Consider the following 23,112-nt stretch of genomic DNA (forward strand, 5'->3'; position numbering starts at 1 on the left):
TCCTTGGGTGTACCCCTAATGTAGTATACTGATTATGAGTCTGAATAACAGACAAACTTCCTTTGTGCTCTATGAATACTCATAAAATCATGTTCTTGGTAATTTTTTTTCTAAGCCTTTACTTGCTAGTGTCTTAGAAATATCTTCCTTAATTATATTTATAATACATAACTTGTATTTGCATATAGTTATTTTGAAATCTTCTAATCCTAAAAATAATTTGGGTTGATGATTCACATGATACCCATACTTTTCTATTCTTACGTTTATCTAAATACACTTTATAATGGAACTAGATATATTCCATTTATAGCTATTGTAGTCAGTGTTAAACTAAGTTTCAATACTTAGAAAAAGAAATTTTGCCTCAGAAGATACTTGAGAACTATAGATACATCTGAACTTCAGATAAATCAGTTTTTAATCTCTGCTATACACTTCCTGTCAAAATAGGTTTTAAAAAGATCATCTTATTTAAATATAATCACAATATTCATTTTACAAATGAGGAAACTACAGATTAAGGAGTTTATGTTACAGACCCAAGATCACATAGTTAATAAAAAGCAATAAAGAGATTTACACCAAGCCTCTTCAGATCCAAACCACACTATAGGCTGGGTATATTTATTCACTCTCTTGCCCATTTATGCACTCAACAAAAACTGTGCTAAGTTCTGCTAGGTTCTGGGATAGAGGTAAAGGGTATAGTTGCTACCCTTAAGAAAAAAATGGTCAAAAGACAGATAAACACAAAAGAGTCAGTTGCTATATGTCAGTGTGAAAGTCCCCACCCAGGGGCTTGGGAGATACTTGACTTGAGGTGGGGAGCTGGGTGTGAAGGACAGGAAAGGGGCAACAATGAAGACAGAGAGGTAGGCAAAGGAACCAGATTACAAAAACCCTTGAAAGCCATGCTAAGGAGTTTGGATTTTATGGTAGTAAAAATGGGGAGTCATTCAATGAGTTTAGTCAAGAAAGTGACATAATTAGACATCCCTTTTTGAAAACTCACTCTGAGAAGAGCCTCATCTAAAGGAGTGGCAAGGGGCGCCTGGGTGGCTCAGCCGTTAAGCATCTGCCTTCGGCTCAGGTCATGATCCCAGGGTCCTGGGATCGAGCCCCACATCGGGCTCCTTGCTCCACAGGAAGCCTGTTTCTCCCTCTCCCTCTCCCCCTGCTTGTGTTCCTGCTCTTGCTGTCTCTCTGTCAAATAAATAAATAAATAAAATCTTTTAAAAATAAATAAATAAATAAAAATAAAAGAGTGGCAATAGGATTGAATGGACAAGAGAGATTCGGCAGATAATTAAGAGGTAAAACTGGCAAGGCTCAAAAAGGGAAAGGAAAAGGAAAAACTCCTGACTATCTCTGAGGTGTCTGGTTTAGGTGACTGAGTGGGTGGTGTTGCAACTTACAACGTTAAGAAACGCAGGGACTAGGACGTTAAGCTAAGGAGTAACAGGACCAAGAAGAAAACGTTAGAGAGCCCTGACATTTTAGTGGGTGGAATGGATCACTGCACTTAGCTGTACAGATGAAGAAAGAAATATATTAAAGAGGGGAAATGTATTAGGTTTAGATCATGGAAATAAAATGTTATGCCAATGAATTCATAGGGGACATGGGAAAGAATATACGAGATAAGAAGGATAAAGCTGCAGAGTGTTTACATTCTTACAACCACAAGAGTGAGATGAGCCAAGAACACAGCTGGAGTTAAATACTGTGGAGTAGAAGGGCCAGCTGAGACTGAACCGTGCAGGCAGGGTTATAGAACTCCACCCCCACATTAGTAATATTTTAATTTAAAAAATAGGTACACAGAAATGCAATGAATAGTGTTTTATGGCAGTATAAAACACGGTCTAATTATTCTTCCTTGGGGGAAAAGGGTTGGTTCAGGATGGATTTGTGCAGTGGACAAAGGACAAGATCATAAGAGTACTGACTTGGGGAGTAAATGAAATGAACTGTACTAGGCCTGCATGCTTGAGAAATTCTTATGTACAGCAGATCTTCTTATCTCCTGCTAATGTTTTTAGGGGCAGTTAAATACGCTATGTGTTATATATCCACACCACCTCACCTACTTACAGCCATCACTGCAGGACTAAGGGACTTGCTTAATTTCCTTGCTCCATATCTAAGAGGATCAAGGTCACTCAAAGCGATGAGGATTGATGGAAGGAGAGCTAATATCACAACAGTCTTTTTATTGGTCTTCCTATTTCCATTGTAGCCCCTCATTTTTAATCATTTATCCACACAGCAGCGGATAATCTTTTAAACCTTTAATAGAATGCTATTATTCCTCTGCTGCAAATACTTCAATGGCTTCCCAAATGGATGAAGAATAACAATGAAACTCTACCATGCCCCATGAGGCCCTGCAAGGGACTCCTGCCTTATTTGAACCTCATCTCCAACCATCCTCTTCACTTTCAGACCTTTTGAACATGCTACTTCCTCAGCCTCAAATGCTTGCTTTCTTCCTGGTTTTCACAAGCCAACGCCTTACCCTTCAGGTGTCAGCTTACATACTGTCTCTTCAAACACATCCCTGAATACACCATGAAAGGAAATCCCCTTGTTATTCTTTATCACTGCCTTCTGTTCATATCCTTCATAATATAAGCTGTTTGCATGTATTTCTTTGTTCACTTGAATATTACCTGTAAGTTTCATAAAGGCAGGAAATATATCTTTTATTTATCTGTACTCCCATTAGTAAAGTGTCTGGCATACAGTGCACACGCTCTACATTTCTGTCAAAGAAAGGAAGGAGAGGAGAAACAACGAGCACAGAGAATCAGCAAAAAGATTTTGAAAAGGTGGCAGAGTTGGGGAAGAAAACATAGCAAGAACCTTTTGGAAGAACTGAGTGATCAACAATGTTATTTGGCAATTTCTAAAACTAGGTTTAAATCTTAAATTACTGTCATTAATTCAATTAGTGCTAGAAACTTTTTATTTTTTTTTGTTTTATTTATTTATTCATGAAAGTCAGAGAGAGAAAGAGAGAGAGGCAGAAGCAGAGGGAGAAGCAGGCTCCCCGCGGAGCAGGGAGCCCGATGCGGGACTCGATCCCAGGACCCTGGGATCATGACCCGAGCCGAAGTCAGATGCCTAACCATCTGAGCCACCCAGGCGCCCCAGTGCTAGAAATTTTTTAAAGAAAAACCATATTTCAACAATATTCATATGAACTATCTATTAGGATTAAACTCTTCTAGAAAGCAAAATATGAAATTCTTTGCATGTAAATACTATCGTATTTGGGAGAATAATCTTAATTAACAAACATAATATATAATTTTAGCTTCTGAAAATCACAACACATATTAGTCAATGAGGAAAAGTCTAAGAAACTACATGATTAGAGTGCAGCTTCTCTAAACAGCTCAGACCCCAGGTAGAAAAACAGAAAATCAGAGATAAAAAAGACCCAACACTGGTCTGAGAGGATGTGATGGTTAATTTTCTATGTCAGTTTGGTTACGCATGGTACCCAGAAATTTGGTCAAACACTACTCTATATGTTTCTGTGAAGGTAATTTGTGTGTGTGCGTGTGTGTGTGTGTATGAAGGTGATTTGTAAGTGAGATTAACATTTAAGTCAGTAGACTTTGAGTAAAGTAGATTACCCTCCATATGGATAGGCCTCATCCAATAAGTTGAAGGCTTTATCAGAAAAGACTGACTCCTCTCAAGGAAGAGGGAATTCTTCCAGGAGACTACTTTCGGATTTGACTGCAGCATCAGCTCTTCCTTGGGTCTCCAGCCTGTCAGCCTACCCTGCAGATTTTGGACTTGCCAGCCCCCACAATTGTGTGAGCCAATTCCTTAAATAAATCTCTAGAGACACACACACACACACAAACACACACACACACACTGATCCCCTTCCTCTGGAAAGCTCTAATACAGAGGTCTAAAAGGTAGAAAACATAAATTCAAGTCCCAGCTCTGGTACTTACAACCAGGGTGATCACTGAGTTTCCTTGGAATGATTGTTTTCAATTACAAAATGAGTGGATTAAAAAAAATCAACAATTACCAAACGTTAATGACTCCACCTCCATATACCACAACTCAACCACTGTTTGCAAATAAACATGAAATGAAAATGTACATAAAAATAATTTTAGGTAAGCTATTATTCATTTATTCATTTTAAAATTAGTACGAGCATACCAATTAAGTAGAAATTAATAGATGTTGTTCTGATAGTTAAAATCCAAAGTACTTTCCATGGTAGAAAATACTGGAAAGAATCCTAAGGTAACACTGAATTCAACAGACAGATGGCATTTATTTGGCACACTATCAATAAAAATTAACTTCTTCCATGAGAGAAATAATATACTTACAACATTTTCAGCTTTTAAAATAAATTACCTCAAAAAAAATAAATTACCTCATTTCATGGTGAAAATGTTTTACTTCACAAGGTAACACTATTTTTGTAAAATATGATAGCCTCTAAATTATTATAAATGTCATTCATTCAGCCATGAGACAATCATATTAAGACTAGGACTTATATTGGTAAATGAGAAAGTTCTTAGAAAAAAGTGGAATTCAATAACTTTCATAGGTAATTAAATAATTTGGAATTCTATCAAATATTTTATAAATTTTACTACAGTGGATGTAAAATATATATATGGAGCTAAAACTGATGATTTCAATTATGCCTTTAAATAGTTACATACATTTATTAAAGATTTATTTATTTGAGAGAGAGAGAGCACAAGTGGGAGGGGCAGAGGGAAAGGGAGAGAGAATCTCAAGCAGACTCCACACTGAGCACGTAGCCAGATGTGGGGTGGATCTCACGACCCTGAGATCACAACCTGAGCCAAAACCAAGAGTTGGATGCTCCACCTACTGTGCCACCCAGGCACCCCTAAATACTTGTATTTTATACTATAAAATTACCTAGGCATATAATAGCCAACATTTTTAAAGGTATATAAAAGAATTCTTAAATGATAATTATAGATTATTTTGTCAAGAAAACTGATGAAAACAAATCTTCAAATTTCAGAAGCATACCTTAGAGGCACGTAGGAAATTTTGGAAAGGGTAATACAAGCAAATTCTAACCAGGCATTTTCTCTTCAACTACTGATTTGGGCAGAGGGAGCCAGTAGGGGAAGGAGAAACATTGCCTTAAAGAAAATTCTTCCTAATAATGTCTTTACTTAAGCTAAACTGCAACTAAGTTTAAAAATATATATAAAAATACAAGAGTTTAAAAGAATATACAGAAAAACAAATAATCTGAAAAAAAACTACAGAAAAGATTAGATCAGAAGGATCTAAAATCAAGTAAGAAAATGTCAACACTAAACTTTTTATCCATTCAAACTAGAGAAATCTTGAAACCAAAACATTGTAGCCAGGATACAGCTGTGTAAACTGACACGTAGTTTGTGTGTTTGGGGGAGGGAGTAGGAATTTTGATGAGCTGTGTCATCAAATCACTTTAAATCTGTTTAAAATCTTTTTTATTTGAAAATATATTACTTTTAATAATTCCTAAAATTGTGATTAAAGTCGTCACTAAAAAACTTTCTGAATTAGAAAGCAGGGTTATTTGAATGAGGTGTCAGTTAGTTGTCAGATGTTCCAAATACCTGGAATTATTCATCTGTAGGCTGCTTTTATAAACACACTGAATTTTCTAGTTAAAAGTAACCTTAGAATTCAGCTAGTTTATAATCAACTCAATGCAAGAATCTCTTTTATAATGTATATCACCAATAGGTTATCCAAACCATGTGAACATTTCCAATGAGGGAGAGTGAGGAAGTCTATTCCAATGTCAGAGAGTTCAATTACCAGAAAATCTTCCTTTACACTGAAATTAAATCTATACCCTCTGTAATAATGTCCATCCTCTGATTTCAGCTCTGCACTTGGAGGCTATATCACACAAGTTTATACACTTTTTTCCCACATGAAAATCTTTCAAATAACTGAAGACTTAGCTATATCCCTTTCAAGTCTTGTCTTTTAGGCTAACTACTTCTATTTCCTCCAACCCTTTCTCATATAGCAAGTTTTCAACAACCGTCACTGCTCTGGTCACTCTTCTCGGTTTGCCAACAAACCTGAAAAGTATGGCATCCAAAACTAAACACAATATTCCAGATGTGATCTGGGTATGTGATGAACTACTGCCTCCATGTGAAAAAAAAAATCTTTATTCTTAGTAATAAAGATGGGGATTTATAACCCCTCTTAAAAATACATTATGATGCCCTAATTAATATGTTTTCATAAACACTACTGGAGATAAAACTTGGCAATTTTTCTTAATTCTTTGTATGTTGTGTGGAAATTTAAATCAAAACACCTGGATGTACCACAAAGATTGTAGCAGTTATTTCTGGATCCTAAACTTACATTTCCACTCAAGTTTTCCACACTTAAAGTCTCTACATGAATACAGTGACTTGATGAACTGTTACTTTACACTTCCAAGGGTTTTACAGTAAAAGATAAGTTTCACTGCCTTGCTAAGGAGATTTATGTGTCTATGCATACACTCAATCTTTAGATCTTGATATGAGGAATTAATGTTTGAATCATGCCTACATTCTTTCCATTTTCCAAATTTTTCCTAATTATGGCAATACTTAGGAAAGAAGAAAGTTCGGAATTTTAAACTACTTCTGGGCACACACTGAATTTCCAGTACTAGTAGATATAGGATATTCTACCTCACTCCTATTTAGCACAGTCACATATAAATTTTCATAAATATAGCATTTAGTATGCTCAGAAAAAAGAAGTTAACTTGAATTACTAGTTCTAGAAATCATCATCTACATCTCCATAATAAATGAAAAACAACTTTTTGCAAATAATTATCTCTAAGAAATCACTGAAGTAACAGGTAAGAGACTTGAACTAGTCCAGACATTCCACCTAACTTGTTTCATATCTTTGGGGAAAAAAAAAATTCTAACACACAGTGCTTTTTCTCATGCTTTACAGATGAGTAGATGCAAATACTGGGCCTATCAATTAATATAAGAATATTTTGAAGTAAGTATAAATCAAGATCAAAGGCTTATTACTGTAGGTAAATGGTAAAAAGTTTAACATCTAACATTAAAACGATCACTTTTCTAGAAGCATTAAAAAATTACTCTCTTAAACATCAATTATTTGAATTTCTAGAAATATAGAAAATTCTAATACAGTGAAAAATAAAAATTACAAATTAAACCAGAACTTGAAGCCAAAAATATTCCCCGGCTCTCAAAAGTCTCCTAAATATTTCTAAAGGGTCTAAAGTGGCTTAATTAAAGAAAGCCAAATCCAATCAACAACAGTCCTATCCAGGACTACCCAGAATGGTAGGACCGGCTCTTACTCGTTCCCAGAAACTCCTTTATCCCTGAGAGTGAGGTGATAGAGGAGAGCAGGAGAGAGCTATTAAATCTCTGGAAGCTAGATCACTTGACTGTTTACATCACAATGGTCCAGTAACAACTAGACAGCATTAAACCATTGAAAGATGCCACAACCTTCCTTCAAGGGTTCAACATTTTCTTTACAGCAATTAAAACTATGAACCCACGTCTCTTTTCCACAAGCAACTTAAACTCTATTTATAATTAATTACTAAGGTATTGAAGTACTTATAGCTTAGTAGAGTGAAATTCCCATCACACACCTGTATAGTACATCATAAAAATAGATTATGTTTAAAACCAGGTAGATTTAACATGAGAAAATTTAAAAACAAGAACAATATGAAAGCATCCATTCTAAACTGTTCACTAATAGTCATTATAGTTATAATCTGCACTATATAATGAAAATATTATTGAGTTAAAGGGGTGTTTAGCCTTGGCTAGGTTTCTTTTTATATTGATTCGTTTTAAACTGCTTTTCTTACTGCTGTTTCACAGACCAAATGTCAAAAGCAACACTCCACCATATAAGACTACAAAATTTGCTGAACTTCTGGCACATCTGCAGAAACTGTGTTTCCATAGAGTAAATAATCTCCATTTATTTTTTTTTTCCAATCAGTTGCTTATTTATTTATTTATTTATTTAGTAGGCTCCAGGCCCAGTGCGGAACCCAGCATGGGGCTTGAACTCACAACCTTGAGATTAAGAGTCAGACGCTTAACTGACTGAACCACCCAGGCGCCCTTTATTTATTTATTTTTTAAGTAATCTCTACACCCAAAGTGGGGCTCAAACCCACAACCCTGAGATCCAGAGTCAGATGTTCTACTGACTAAGCCAGGTGCCCCAGCAACCTCCATTTCTAATCATGGTCTAATCATGGTACAGTTATGACTGTTTCTATATCACTAGGTATTCATCCTCATACAAAATTCCACTTGGGGTAATAAAAGATTAGTCCTCACAATTTAAATAACAAACACTCTTAAGTCCTTTTTGGAATTCTGAAAGAAATATGTATACAAATAAACTATAAATGTAGAAAAACTATTTTAGTATTTTGTTTTGGTTTATCTCAACATTTACTTTTATTCATTTCTCTAAGAATTTTTTGAAAAAATTAAACAAAAAATAGAACATCTTATTGACTGACTCTCTGACCATTAGTCTTGTTGATAATCTTAGTCATTGTCAAAATCAAAACAGATACCATTTATGTAGCATACGTAATGCGTGAGTTTAAATATAAGGAGCTTCAAATATATTATCTACTAAGTCCCAGGTCCATACATTTAATTGCTTACCAGACTCCCCGACTTGGAAGTCGCACAGACATTTAAAACTCAACATGTCCTGGGGTGCCTGGGTGGCTCAGTCGTTTAAGCCTTTGGCTCAGGTCATGATCTCAGGGTCCTGCAATCAAGTTGAGCCCTGCATGGGGCTCCCTGCTCAGCAGGGAGTCTGTTTCTCCCTCTCCTTTGGCCCCTCCCCACTGCTCATGCTCTCTCTCTCTCTCTCTCTCTCGCAAATAAATAAAATCTAAAAAAAAAAAGAAAAAACAAAAACCCTCAACTATCCTGAAAAGAACTTTCTATCTCCCTTATAAACATATTCCATTATTCTAAGACTCAGTGAATGATACCATCGTCCATTTGGTCATCAAGAAACCTGGGAGTTATAACAATACCAGTTGTAACAACTACTACTTGGAAACACCTACTTTGTGCCAAGAATTACGCAAGGTATATTATCTATATTAAATCTAATGCCACCCTCCAAAAACTTGCAAAATAGGTATTATTCTAAGAAATCTTATAGTAAAGAATCCTGTTTAATTTCAGTTAATTCAACTTTTCTTCAATTAATTTTAGCACTGAATGTTTTTTCACCTTAACTTCTGGCAAACCAATTAACAGTACTAATTGGATCAAACTTTGTAAACGCCTTTTTTTTTTTAATTTTTTATTCTTATGTTAATCCCCATACATTACATCATTAGTTTTAGATGAAGTGTTCCATGATTCATTGTTTGTGCATAACACCCAGTGCTCCATGCAGAATGTGCCCTCCTCAATACCCACCACCAGGCTAACCCATCCTCCCAACCCCTCCCCTCTAGAACCCTGTTTGTTTTTCAGAGTCCATCGTCTCTCATGGTTCGTCTCCCCCTCCGATTTCCCCCGCTTCATTCTTCCCCTCCCGCTACCTTCTTCTTCTTCTTCTTCTTTTTTTTTTTTTTCTCAACATATATTGCATTATTTGTTTCAGAGGTACAGATCTGAGATTCAACAGTCTTGCACAATTCACAGCGCTTACCAGAGCACATACCCTCCCCAGTGTCTATCACCCAGTCACCCCATCCCTCCCACCCCACCCCCCACTCCAACAACCCTCAGTTTGATTCCTGCGATTAAGAATTCCTCATATCAGTGAGATCATATGATACATGTCTTTCTCTTTTTGACTTATTTCACTCAACATAATACCCTCCAGTTCCATCCACGTCGTTGCAAATGGCAAGATCTCATTCCTTTTGATGGCTGCATAATATTCCATTGTATATACAATGGAAACGCCTTTTTTAAAAAAAAATCATCAAACTGTTTTATTAGCTCATTCTTTTTGCCAAAGTCATATTAGTGATCTACTCAATCAACATGAGTAATTGAAAGGAGGATAGTATGAGTTTAAAGTTGTATTTTCTGGGGCGCCTGGGTGGCTCAGTTGGTTAAGCATCTGCCTTCAGCTCAGGTCATGATCCCAGGATGCTGGGATTAAGTCAGGCTTCCTGCTCAGTGGGGAGCCTGCTTCTCCCTCTGTCTGCCACTCCCCCTGCTTGTTCTTTCTCTCTCTCTCTCTCTTGCTCTATCTCAAATAAATAAAATCTTTAAAATAAAAAATAACAAAAATAAAATTGTATTTTCTATCTGTAATCAAAATTTTACTTCCTCATAGTCTGATTCTTTGGTATGAGTCCAATTTTTTCAGATCAATTATTTATGAAAATTTACCTTTTAGAATAATATGCTTAAATAGTAGGAGAAATAAAGAACATACCAGTACTTCATGTTTTTTTATGTGAGTGGACAGAGTTAGTATTAAGTTACTCTTTCTATGAGGTAGCAGGTAACATATACTAATTCAGCACTAACCAGGCACTAAGCTTAAAAGCATGGGAAATACAGGAATAATTTTAAAATATAATCCCTTTTCTCTAGATGCTTATAATCTAGTTGGGACTAAATAAAGAGTAAAATGCCAACAAGAGAGACCAAAAGGAGAAAAAACAAAAAACTGAGCTCACAGAGCAGATTGTTTTTGCCAAACATGGGGGATGGGAAGTAGGTGAAATGGGTGAAGAGGTTGAAAGGTACAAATTTCCAGTTAGAAAATAAATAAGTCATGGGGATATAATGTACAGCATGGTGACTACAGTTAATAATACTGCATATAATAAATAATGCTGCATATAATAAAAATGTACATTTGAAAGTTGATAAGAGAGTAGATCTTAAAAGTTCTCATCACAAGAAAAATAATTTCTTGTTACCATGTATGGTGACAGATATAACAAGACTTATTGTGGTTATCATTTCACAATACACAAATACCAAATCATTTTGTTGTGCACCTGAAACTAGTATGTTATATGTCAATTATACCTCAGTAAAAAAATTTAAAAATAAAATAAAAACAGACCAAGAATACTTTGACAGAGCATTAGAAATACCAAAAATAGCAACATGATTAATTGCCAAAGGCATGGTAAAATGATATGTAGCTAATCAGAGCTTATAAAAGAGAGACGTTTCTTGGAAAATGCAGTGTAAAATATAACAGGTAGAAATATTTCCAAAGAAATTACATAAATCTGCTTTAGTTGTCCTTTATGTATACCTGCATTATCAATTTGCACAAAATGTTTCTTTAAAAAAAAGTTTTACAGAATACAAGTAATTTAAGTAACACAGTAAGCTCAGCATTCTGCAAAAATACAAGAAGAATCACCCTAGCTCCAAAAATCACACCTCTATCTACAAATTAGCCAGAGTTAGGTGTGCTGACACAAGCATACTGCATTAGCAAATACTGGAAGTTCTGCAAGAATTAAAATGTTATGGGTACATGAGAACAAGATAATCCAAACAAACTCGACATTCTTAAAAATCATTATCTGCAACATCTTGAAAAACCCAGAGTATCTATGGCAAAGAAAAAAGAAATTCCACACAAGACCAATAAATGAATACTCCAGCATCATACCTTAGGGGAAAAAAAAAATGCTGGAAGAGTTATCCATATAAGAATTTATTTTTGGATACCTAGTCAGATTTTAATGCCATATTCAAAAAGAAAAATATATATCTAGCCATAGAAAAATATCATATTGAGACAGGGAAACTAAAAGACCCCATGAAAAACTGCTTTATTCACTCTTTTTCCTGCTTCCACTCTTGCTGGGACCTACACCGCACTCCTCTTACACACACGGTATAGAACACAGAATAGATGTCCTCCTCATAAAGGTCAAGGATTTAATGATTTCTTTGGAGTCCTCAAGCACAACAGATAACATCGAAGGAGTCACTTGGACAGGGTCATCATGAACATTTTCTAAGACCACAGACTCCACAAGACCCCTGGCTGAAGAGCAAAAGTGACTTATGGAGAATGCCTAAATCCTATTCTTGGTTCCAGGATTACCGAGAAGACATGTGCACCAGACCACTATCCTCAATAAAAATCCCAGGCCCCAAGCAAAGACAAGACTTATTCTTCCTTCCTTTCTCAGTCTCTCAGACACTCTGTCAGTATCAACATTCTCTCTATACCTTTAATAAATTCTGCTCTCACCTCCTCTTGGCTCAAGTTTGATTTTTATCCTGCATGAGGTCAAGGACCCTCTTGGTTGGGCCTGTGAGAACCTCCCTCTGGGTCCTTGGAAACAGCCAGACTGCATCAATATCACGAAGATATATTAAAAAGTATGAGATCAAAAGATATACCTCTTAGGGGAGGAGCAAGATGGTGGAGGAGTAGAAGACCTACATTTCGTCTGGTCCCAGATATTCAGCTAGATATCAAACCATTCTGAACACCTACAAACTCAACAGGAGATCAAAGAAAATAGCAGCAATTCTATGGACAGAAAAGCAACCATTTTCTGGAAGGTAGGACGTGTGGAGAAGTGAATCCAAGGTGATAATATGGGAAGATAGACCATGGAGGGAGGGAGCCTCCTCAGCCAGCTACCAGCAAGTGACAGAGCAGCAGAGCATAAAATCGGAACTTTTACAAGTCTGTTCCACTGAGGGACATCGCTCCAGTGGCTAAGCAGGGGGTGGAACCCTTGCTGGGACAGTGTGGTCTCAGGACCCTCAGGGGCACAGGAAGACCAGGGGTGACTGAGTGTGGCAGAGCTCCCAGGTATGGGAGCGGGGAAGCTGGCTGCAAAGACACAGCCAAGGAGTGGGCTCTCAGCTTGGGGTTGCCATAAACTGTGATCCGTGAACAGTAGGGCCACTATGCTTCCAGCAGGGACACAACAAGTGGCAGACAGGGGGAAACTCTCCTTCCTCCCCCCAGGAGGAGCAGCGCGGGAGCGCACTGCAGGAATCTGCTGGGTTTGGAGACTCCACATGGGGTCGTGCACCAGAGACAGAAACGCTCAGTCACAGGCCGGGTGAGCATGGAGTGATAGGGAGATAGGACTGATTGACTGCTGTTCTCTGGGGGCTCACTGAGGAGTGGGGCTCCCATTCTGGGTTCCTCTGGGGCCAGAGATTGGGAGGCCGCCATTTTCACTCTCGTCCTCCAAAGCTATACGGAAAGCTTACAGGGAACAAAAGCTACCGAGAGCAAACCGGAGCAAATTACTTAGCCTGGCCCCGGCAAGGGTAGGGCAATTCTGCCTCAGGCAAAGACATCTGAGAATCACTGCAACAGTCCTGTCCCCCAGAAGATCAGCAAGAACATCCAGTCAAGACCAAGTGTAACGAGCAATGAAAACTGCAAAACTCCAGCGCTAGGGGAATACACACAGAATTCATGGCTTCTACAAGTAATATTGAAAGGGGTCCTATAAGCAAAGAGAGAGCCTAAAAGTAATATAGACCAGAAAGGAACACAGACAATATACAGTAACAGTCACCTTACAGGCAATACAATGGCACTAAATTCATATCTTTCAATAGTTACCCTGACTGTAAAAGGGCTGAATGCCCCAATCAAAAGACACAGGGTATCAGATTGGATGAATAAAACAAGATCCATCGATATGCTGTCTGCAAGAGACTCATTTTAGACCCAAAGACACCCCCAGATTGAAAGTGAGGGGAAAACCATTTACCATGCTAATGGACACCAAAAGAAAGCTGAGGTGGCAATCCTTATATCAGAAAAATTAGATTTTAAACCAAAGACTCTAATAAGAGAGGAGGAAGGACACTATATCCTACTTAAAGGGTCTATCCAAAAAGAAGATCTAACAATTGTAAATATTTATGCCACTAACATGGGAGCAGCCAATTAATAACAAAAGCAAAGAAACACATCGACAACAATACAATAATAGTAGGGGACTTTAACACTACCCTCACTGAAATGGACAGATCATCTAAGCAAAAGATCAACAAGGAAATAAAGGCTTTAAATGATACACTGGCCAGATGGGACTTCACAGATATATTCAGAACAGTCCATCCCAAAGCAACAGAATACACATTCTTCTCTAATGCCCATGGAACATTCTCCAGAATAGATCACATCCTGGGTCACAAATCAGGTCTCAACTGGTACCAAAAGATTGGGATCATTCCCTGCATATTTTTGGACCACAATGCTTTGAAACTAGAACTCAAATACAAGAGGAAAGCTGGAAAGAACTCAAATACATGGAGGCTAAAGAGCATCCTACTGAAGAATGAATGGGTCAACCAGGAAATTAAAGAAGTATTTAAAAAATTCATGGAAACAAATGAAAATGAAAACACAACTGTTCAAAATCTTTGGGATGCAGCAAAGGCAGTCCTGAGAGGAAAGTATATAGCAATACAAGCCTTTCTCAAGAAACAAGAAAGGTCTCAAATACATAACCTTACCCTACGCCTAAAGGAGCTGGAGAAAGAACAGCAAATAAAGCCTAAACCCAGCAGGAGAGAGAAATTAATAAAGATCAGAGCAGAAATCAATGAAATAGAAACCAAAAGAACAGTAGAACAGAGCAACAAAACTAGGAGCTGGTTCTGTGAAAGAATTAATAAGATTGATAAACCCCTGAACAGACTTACCAAAAAAGAAAAGAGAAAGGACCCAAATAAATAAAATCATGAATGAAAGAGGAGAGATCACAACCAACACCGAAGAAATACAAACAATTATAAGAACATATTATGAGCAACTCTATGCCAGCAAATTAGATAATCGGGAAGAAATGGATGCATTCCTAGAAATGTATAAACTACCAAAACTGAACCAGGAAGAAATAGAAAACCTGAACAGACCCATAACCAGTAAGGAAATTGAAGGAGTGATCAAAAATCTCCCAGCAAACAAGAGCCCAGGGCCAGATGGTTTCCCAGGGGAATTCTACCAAACATTTCAAGAAGAATTAATACCTATTCTTCTGAAACTGTTCCAAAAAATAGAAATGGAAGGAAAACTTCCAAACTCATTTTATGAGGCCAGCATTACCTTGATCCCAAAACCAGACAAAGAACCCATCAAAAAAGAGCATTACAGACCAATAACCCTGATGAAAACATGGATGCAAAAATTCTCACCAAAATACTAGCCAACAGGATCCAACAGTACCTTGAAAGGATTATTCACCACAACCAAGTGGGATTTATTCCTGGGCTGCAAGGTTGGTTCAACATTTGCAAATCAATCAATGTGATACATTAATAAAAGAAAGAACAAGAACCATATGATCCTCTCAATAGATGCAGAAAAAGCATTTGACAAAGTACAGCATCCTTTCTTGATTAAAACTCTTCACAGTGTAGGGATAGAGGGTACATACCTCAATATCATAAAAGCCATCTATGAAAAACCCACAGCAAGTATCATTCTCAATGGGGAAAAACTGAGAGCTTTCCCCCTAAGGTCAGGAACACAGCAGGGATGTCCACTATCACGACTGCTGTTCAACATCGTATTAGAAGTCCTAGCCTCAGCAATCAGACAAAAAAAGAAATAAAAGGCATCCGAATCAGAAAGAAGTCAAACTTGCACCCTGATATATGATACTTTATGTGGAAAACCCAAAGACTCCACCCCAAAACTGCTAGAACTCATACAGGAATTCAGTAAAGTGGCAGGATACAAAATCAATGCACAGAAATCAGTGGCATTCCTATACACTAACAACAAGACAGAAGAAACAGAAATTAAGGAGTCAATCCCATTTACAATTGCACCCCAAACCATAAGATACCTAGGAATAAATCTAACCAAAGAAGCAAAGAAACTGTACTCAGAAAACTATAAAATACTCATGAAAGAAACTGAGGAAGACACAAAGAAATGGAAAAACGTTTCATGCTCATGGATTGGAAGAACAAATATTGTGAAAATGTCTATAATACCTAGAGCAATCTACACATTTTTAATGCAATCCCTATCAAAATACCATCAACCTTTTTCAAAGAAATGGAACAAATAATCCTAAAATTTGTATGGAACCAGAAAAGACCCAGAATAGCCAGAGGAATGTTGAAAAAGAAAAGTAAAGCTGTTGGCATCACAATTCCGGACTTCAAGCTCTATTGCAAAGCTGTCATCATCAAGACAGCATGGTACTGGCACAAAAACAGACACATAGATCAATGGAACAGAACAGAGAACCCAGAAATGGACCCTCAACTCTATGGTCAACTAATCTTCGACAAAGCAGGAAAGAATGTCCAGTGGAAAAAAAGACAGTCTCTTCAACAAATGGTGCTGGGAAAATTGGACAGCCACATGCAGAAGAATAAAACTGGACCATTTCCTTACACCACACACAAAAATAGACTCAAAATGGATGAAAGACCCAAATGTGAGATAGAAATCCATCAAAATCCTTGAGAAGAACACAGGCAGCAACCTCTTCGACCTCAGCTGCAGCAACTTCTTCCTAGAAACAGCGCCAAAGGCAAGGGAAGCAAGGGCAAAAATGAACTATTGGGACTTCATCAAGATAAAAAGCTTTTACACAGCAAAGGATACAGTCAACAAAACCAAAAGACAACCGATAGAATGGGAGAAGATATTTGCAAATGACATATCAGATAAAGGGCTAGTATCCAACATCTATAAAGAACTTATCAAACTCAACACCCAAAGAACAAATAATCCAATCAAGAAATAGGCAGAAGACATGAACAGACATTTCTGCAAAGAACACATCCAAAAGGCCAACAGAAAGTGCTCAGCATCACTCGGCATTAGGGAAATACATATCAAAACTCAATGTGATACCACCTCATACCATTTAGTCTGAATGGCTAAAATTAACAAGTCAGGAAATGACAGAGGTTGGCGAGGATGTGGAGAAAGGGGAACCCTCCTACACTGTTGGTGGGAATGCAAGCTGGTGCAGCCACTCTGGAAAACAGTATGGAGGTTCCTCAAAAAGTTGAAAATAGAGCTATCCTACAACCCAGCAATTGCACTACTGGGTATTTACCCCGAAGATACAAATGTAATGATCCAAAGAGGCACATGCACCCCAATGTTTACAGCAGCAATGTCCACAATAGCAAAACTGTGGAAAGAGCCAAGATGTCCATCGACAGATGAATGGATAAAGAAGATGTGGTATATATATATATATATATATATATATATATATATACACACACACACACAATGGAATATTATGCAGCCATCAAAAATTTGAAATCTTGCCATTTGCAAAGACGTGGATGGAACTAGAGGGTATTATGCTTAGTGAAATAAGTCAATCAGAGGAAGACAATTATCATATGATCTCACTGATCTGAGGAATTTGAGAAACAAGACAGAGAATCATAGTGGAAGGGAGGGAAAAATGAAACAAGATGAAACCAGAGAGGGAGACAAACCATAAGAGACTCGTAATCTCAGAAAACAAACTGAGGGTTGCTGGAGTGGAGGGGGGTGAGAGGGATGGGTGGCTGGGTGATGGACACTGGGGAGGGTATGTGCTATGGTGAGCACTGTGAATTGTGTAAGAGTGATGAATCACAGACCTGTACCCCTGAACCAAATAATACATTATGTGTTAATAAAAAAATAAAATAAAAATAAACACACATACACACACACCCACAAAGATATATCTCTTTGCAACTGTATTAAGCTCAGTACTTGGACTATTATCCCCTAATTTTCGCTTATTATGTTCCTAATTGCTATCATCAAATACACAAAGTAAATGTAACAAGGGGTATAATCCTCCTGTTCATTTTCTGAATGTCTTAGAATACTTGCTGTTGCAGTAGGAAAGATTTAATAGACATCTGCCAATTTTGGCTTTAAAAAATAGTGTACATGCTAACTAAGGTCTGAAGATCCATCATTATTCAAACAGAATCTCAATTTCCTTTCCAATTAAATACAATGTCTAAATATATATGCCACATAACACATTTTTAAATAGGTTCCTTTTTTTATAGTCATGGGAGAAGCCAGGAGAATTATTCCATTAAATAATTTCAAAATCATCAGAAGTCTAGCATGATATACACATTAAAAATCAACATGACAAAAAAACTGCCATAAAGAAATCATATAGAAATTTCAGGAACTTTACTTTTTTTGTCAGTAAAGCATTTCTTTACCTAAATTTCAAATACTGTGGAAAAGCTGAACGAATAAGATGAATATCTCCACCTACATTCAACATTTCTGAGCATTTTGCTACAAATGCTATGCTACCTCTTCCCTTTCCCTTTATGTATCAATTTAGTTTTTACAAATCCTCATGTAATCAAATACATTAACACTTTTAAAGAAAAACAGATGACACTGAGTCAGATAAATACTATAAATATCTGTATATAAATTCAGTTCCACTTGCCACTAAATGGGTTCAGACAGATCAAGTTTGTCCCAAAGGAGAATTTTAATATTTAAATTTTAAATATGTAGATAAAGGATGGTGGGCTGTAGTTTAATCCCATGTTACAGAGGAAACTGAAGCATAAAAACGGTCAATAATTTATTAAAGACTCAAACAAGTAGCAAAATGAAGTACATGAAAACAGGCAATCTACTCCAGAGGCCATACTTCTAACCACTGCTCCAGGGAGCCTCCAATCCAACAGGAAATCCTCATGATTTTTTTTATTTATCCAGAATAATTCCATTATCCCTAATTACAATGCTGCCCTAATCTGAAACACCATCCTCTCTCACTGGGTTTACTGCACTAGCCGGCTAACTAGCTATCTTATTCTTCTATCCATTTAACTAATAGTAAAAGCCAATGTTCTCTAACCTACAAGAAACTCCAGGTTCTGTACCTTCTCATTTATTTTCCATCAGTGACCTCCCCCACTCCTCTCCCTTCTCTCACACTGCCAGCACACTGGCTTCTATGTTGCTTCTCATCCCCAGGCATGTTCCCCTTTAGGGCCTTGGCACTGACCAGTCCTCCTGCCTTGCACACGGTTCCTTTTGTATCTACCTGACCACCCCCTCACTCCTGTACTAGCATTTTCTGCCCACTTTATTTAAAATTGCAACTGCCCCCCACAAAGAAATTGACTCTCCAAATCACTCTTTCCTGCTCTAGTTTTTCTTTCTAACACTTTTTACCCTCAAACATTCTAGACAATTATTTTTTTATCTCCCTCTCTTCTGCTCTTAGATTTTACATGTACCTTAAGCCCTTAAAAAATCATCTAGTGCATAGTAAATGTTCAAAAAATAATTGCTGCTATTAAGACATCTATGTCAACCCAAATACTTTGAGCTACACTCTTCTACATCTATAGTTGTTAGCATTTCTCAGGATCTCACAAAAAATTAGAATTTCAAAAAATATGCTTAAATTACATTTTAAAACAGCCAAGTGTTATACACTCATCCTTTTTACTAAGATTCTTTATGTAGAAATATACTTTATAAGCATGGAGATGTTCATGATGTCACTCAGAGAAGACAGGGAAGGAAGAGCTTATATAGTATGATCCCTTGTATAAGGAAACAGTATGTATTTGTATTTACGGGTTTTCTGGTATGATGACATTAGGTATTCTTAAAGCATTTCTCCCTTCTGTATATTCGTATTTTCTCATTTTTTCAATAATGAATATGTATTATTTGTATGATTAACAAATAAATATACTATGCTCCCCAAAATTATCTTTACAATACAATTACCAGCTAAATTGTAACTCTTGCTCTATGAATAAAATATTTATTCACTGTTAATAAAACTGTTTTATAAATGCAATATAGATATGTGCTTTTAATGTTATTTAAGACACCACCTACAGATATTTATCTAATTATTTTCTTTATAAGAGGGATGATGCGGCTAATTCTTTTGTTTATACAGAGTAATGTGGCACAAATGTGCTAAATATTACCAATATATCAATATATCTATAGGAAATCCACATATTCAATCTAACTTTCAAATATTACCTTTGAAATACTCTTCTCAAATACTCTTTTCAAATACTCTTACTTTGAAAACTAAGTACTTTTAATAGGCTTTTATATTTGCAGTATAAATTTATAAACATTTCTTTTTTTATCTTTAAATTCAGAACTGTAACATAAATATACTCAACTTGAGCTTTTCTTGTTGCTGTGAAAAGTATTAATATTTATTTCAATTATTCCCTGTTTCAAAAGTATTTAAAGTAATGTAATTAATAAAGTAAAGCTATGGATTTAGAAAAACTGTATTCTATATTTTACACATCTTTAAAGGCTACTACTATTTCGCTTAAGGAAAATCAACAAAAAAGCTACTTTAATGCCAACTCTTAATTTAGAAAATATATTCATTTTCAGAAAAATTTGGAATCCTTGCTTTAACTTCTAAAATGTATACATAATAGTATTAATTAACATCTCAAAGAAAAGCTTAATTATGATTAATTACTTTCTTTCCAAACAAAACACAAGCTCACTTACTGTCTATAAAAGGAAACCTAAATAGGTTTGTAATACTTTTCCATGATCTTAAATCTAGAAAGAAAATATATATTTTAGTGTTTACATAATTTATATCTGAAGTTCTTTTAAATGAGATTTGATTTAGGTTTTTCCAAACTTAAATACTATTCAACAATTTTTTTAATAACTGCAAAAACTTTACAAAAAAATAAATACACAAGGGTATTTAAAATCAAAGTTTACATACCTTGGCTTCCGAAATGCTAAACTATATTGCTGGCAAGCCAGACCCACAGTGGGAGTGTAAACAATAGGCATGAATTTCTCAATGTCAGACATTAGCACACTATAAAAGAGCTTTTCATTTCTGTCTTGAAGATCCATTAAGAGAAGATACCTGTGGAAATTGGACATAATGAGATCTATATTCCAACAAGTTATGAAACAGCTGCTTAGAAATATGAACGTTTTTCAACAAAGTATTTTTTATGTCACGTAGAAGACATCTGATCAAAAAAGACTTTAGAAATATTCTTAAACACCTCAAAGAATGAACCATAAACCTGAGCAGTTGTCGTTCAAACGTTAAAATCATTGCTGAAACAGCACAGTTTTATTTAATACCTGGAAAGACTTTATCCCTTTTTTAAAATAAAAATACCACTATAGATATAATTTAAACATTAACTAAGTAAATAGACTTCATCCTGTAACTTGTAGTACTGAATAACGAAGGGAAATGACAAGCAGAAAATAAGGAATTTAGCACCAACCCTAAAAATTACTAAGGTAGGCAAGTTCAAGAGACTTATTGTTTGTATCAAATGGCCTTTTTCCTTCTAGAGGCATTTCTAACCCAGAGTTCTCTTTCTAAACATCAACCTTATCATGTTACCTGTAACCTTCGATAATTCATAGAATAAAACCCAAACTGCTCAGTACTTAAAATAGTCTTGCAAAATTGTACTTAATCTTACCAGCATTTTTAAGTTGATTTCCATTCCCTGGAATAGTTGAAAATGCATGGAATTTGGAGTCAGAGATCCAAGGATTCTAATGTTTGGCAAATAGATGGGTTATAGCAAACCCTGTAACATCTGGGAAGATGATGACTTTCAGGCATGCTAAAACTGATTTAGTAATGTGGAAATCATCATTGCTAAATCAATGATCAATTCTCAGACCTCATCTTATTTTACCTGTGAAAACATGTGACACAGGTGCCCTTCCTTAGAGCTCAATACCCTCTTTTTCCAGGCCATCATATTTTTCTTGGTTTTCCTGTCTCACTGGTCATTCCTTTCCTGTTTCTTTGTTGCTTCCTCCTCTTCTCTGAAAGCTCTCTAACACCCATATCTAATATGTTAGGAAATTAGGTTGGCTTTACCTTTAACATATATCCAAAATCTATACACCTTCATTACTACCATCCTGGGTCTAATCTCTTACCTGAATTGTGATAGTCTCCTAAATATTCTTCCAGCCTATATTCTATTCTCAACATTGCAGACAGTCTTTTTGAAATATAGGTCAGATCATGCTGATCTGTTCAAAACCCTGACTGGCTCCCATCTCACCCAGAATAAGACCAAAGTCCTTTAGTGGCCTTCAAAGCCACTCACAATCTGTCCTCCACTAACTTGCTAACTTCCCCTCCCAACCTACCATTTTCCCCTAGCTCATTCTGCTGCAGACACAGGTCTCTGCTGACCCTTGAACATACTGGCTGAAGAACACTATTCCCCAGATTTCCTCATGTAGTTAATTACCTCACTGCCTTTGATAACTCGCTCATGAATCACCTTCTCAATGAAGTCTATCCCGACTGATATAACAATATAACTACACAAACTGACCATCCTAACCCCCAGCATTCTCAGCTCCTCTTACCCTACTTTTTTTCATCAGCACCCATCAATTTCTAGCATATTAATTTATTATTTTACTATTTAGTATCTAATAATTTTAAAAAATAATTTACCTAAGTTCCCTGAGGGCAGAGATCATCGTCGATAATCCCAATATCTCAAAGAACACCTGACACTCAGTTGATGCTCAATAAATATTTGAGGAATAGACTGTGGTAAAAACATGAATGTGACCAGCTCTTACGAGGCAGAGGTAAATGGCCCAGAAAAAGAATATAAAGTAAAAACATCAGAGTCTGAAGGAAAGACTTATGAACAAATGAAAGGGATTATAAAGGAGTTTAAGAAGCAGCAAACATATACATTAGGCAAACAGGCCAGCCTCTTTCCCCAGCTGTCCCCATCCTCACTCATGGGTTCATGAAAAGTAGCCATGGCAGGGATGGAGGTTATCCATGGGCTCAGCAACATGGACTTCCACTCACCAAAGCCAACCTGGCTAGAGACACTGCTGAATACCCCATCTGCGAGAAGAGACCAATGCTAAAGAGCTGCTGATATGGCGCCATTCTAGGGGGTGATCAGCAAGCTAGCTGGTGGCAGGCTAATTACACTGGACTGCTTCCATCATGGAAGGTGTGGTGTTAGATTCTTACTAGAATAAATATTCTGGATACAGATTTGTTTCCCCTACACACAATACTTC

General features: G+C 36.5%; 1 protein-coding gene across 2 annotated transcripts in view; it reads right to left on the minus strand.

Annotated features, from left to right (window-relative positions):
* ME1 (malic enzyme 1) overlaps window positions 1-23,112 on the minus strand; it is a 202,783-nt gene that overhangs the window by 148,624 nt on the left and 31,047 nt on the right. For both annotated transcript variants that reach the window (XM_064597816.1, XM_064597815.1), the window contains exon 3: window positions 20,786-20,935. In XM_064597816.1, coding sequence (XP_064453886.1) covers window positions 20,786-20,935 — 150 coding nt within the window. The remainder of the gene's footprint in view (window positions 1-20,785; window positions 20,936-23,112) is intronic.

This window comes from Mirounga angustirostris, unplaced genomic scaffold (genome assembly GCF_029215605.1).
Source record: "Mirounga angustirostris isolate CCGP_5_RB_7025 unplaced genomic scaffold, mMirAng1.0.hap1 SCAF_8, whole genome shotgun sequence".
Lineage (NCBI taxonomy): Eukaryota > Metazoa > Chordata > Mammalia > Carnivora > Phocidae > Mirounga > Mirounga angustirostris.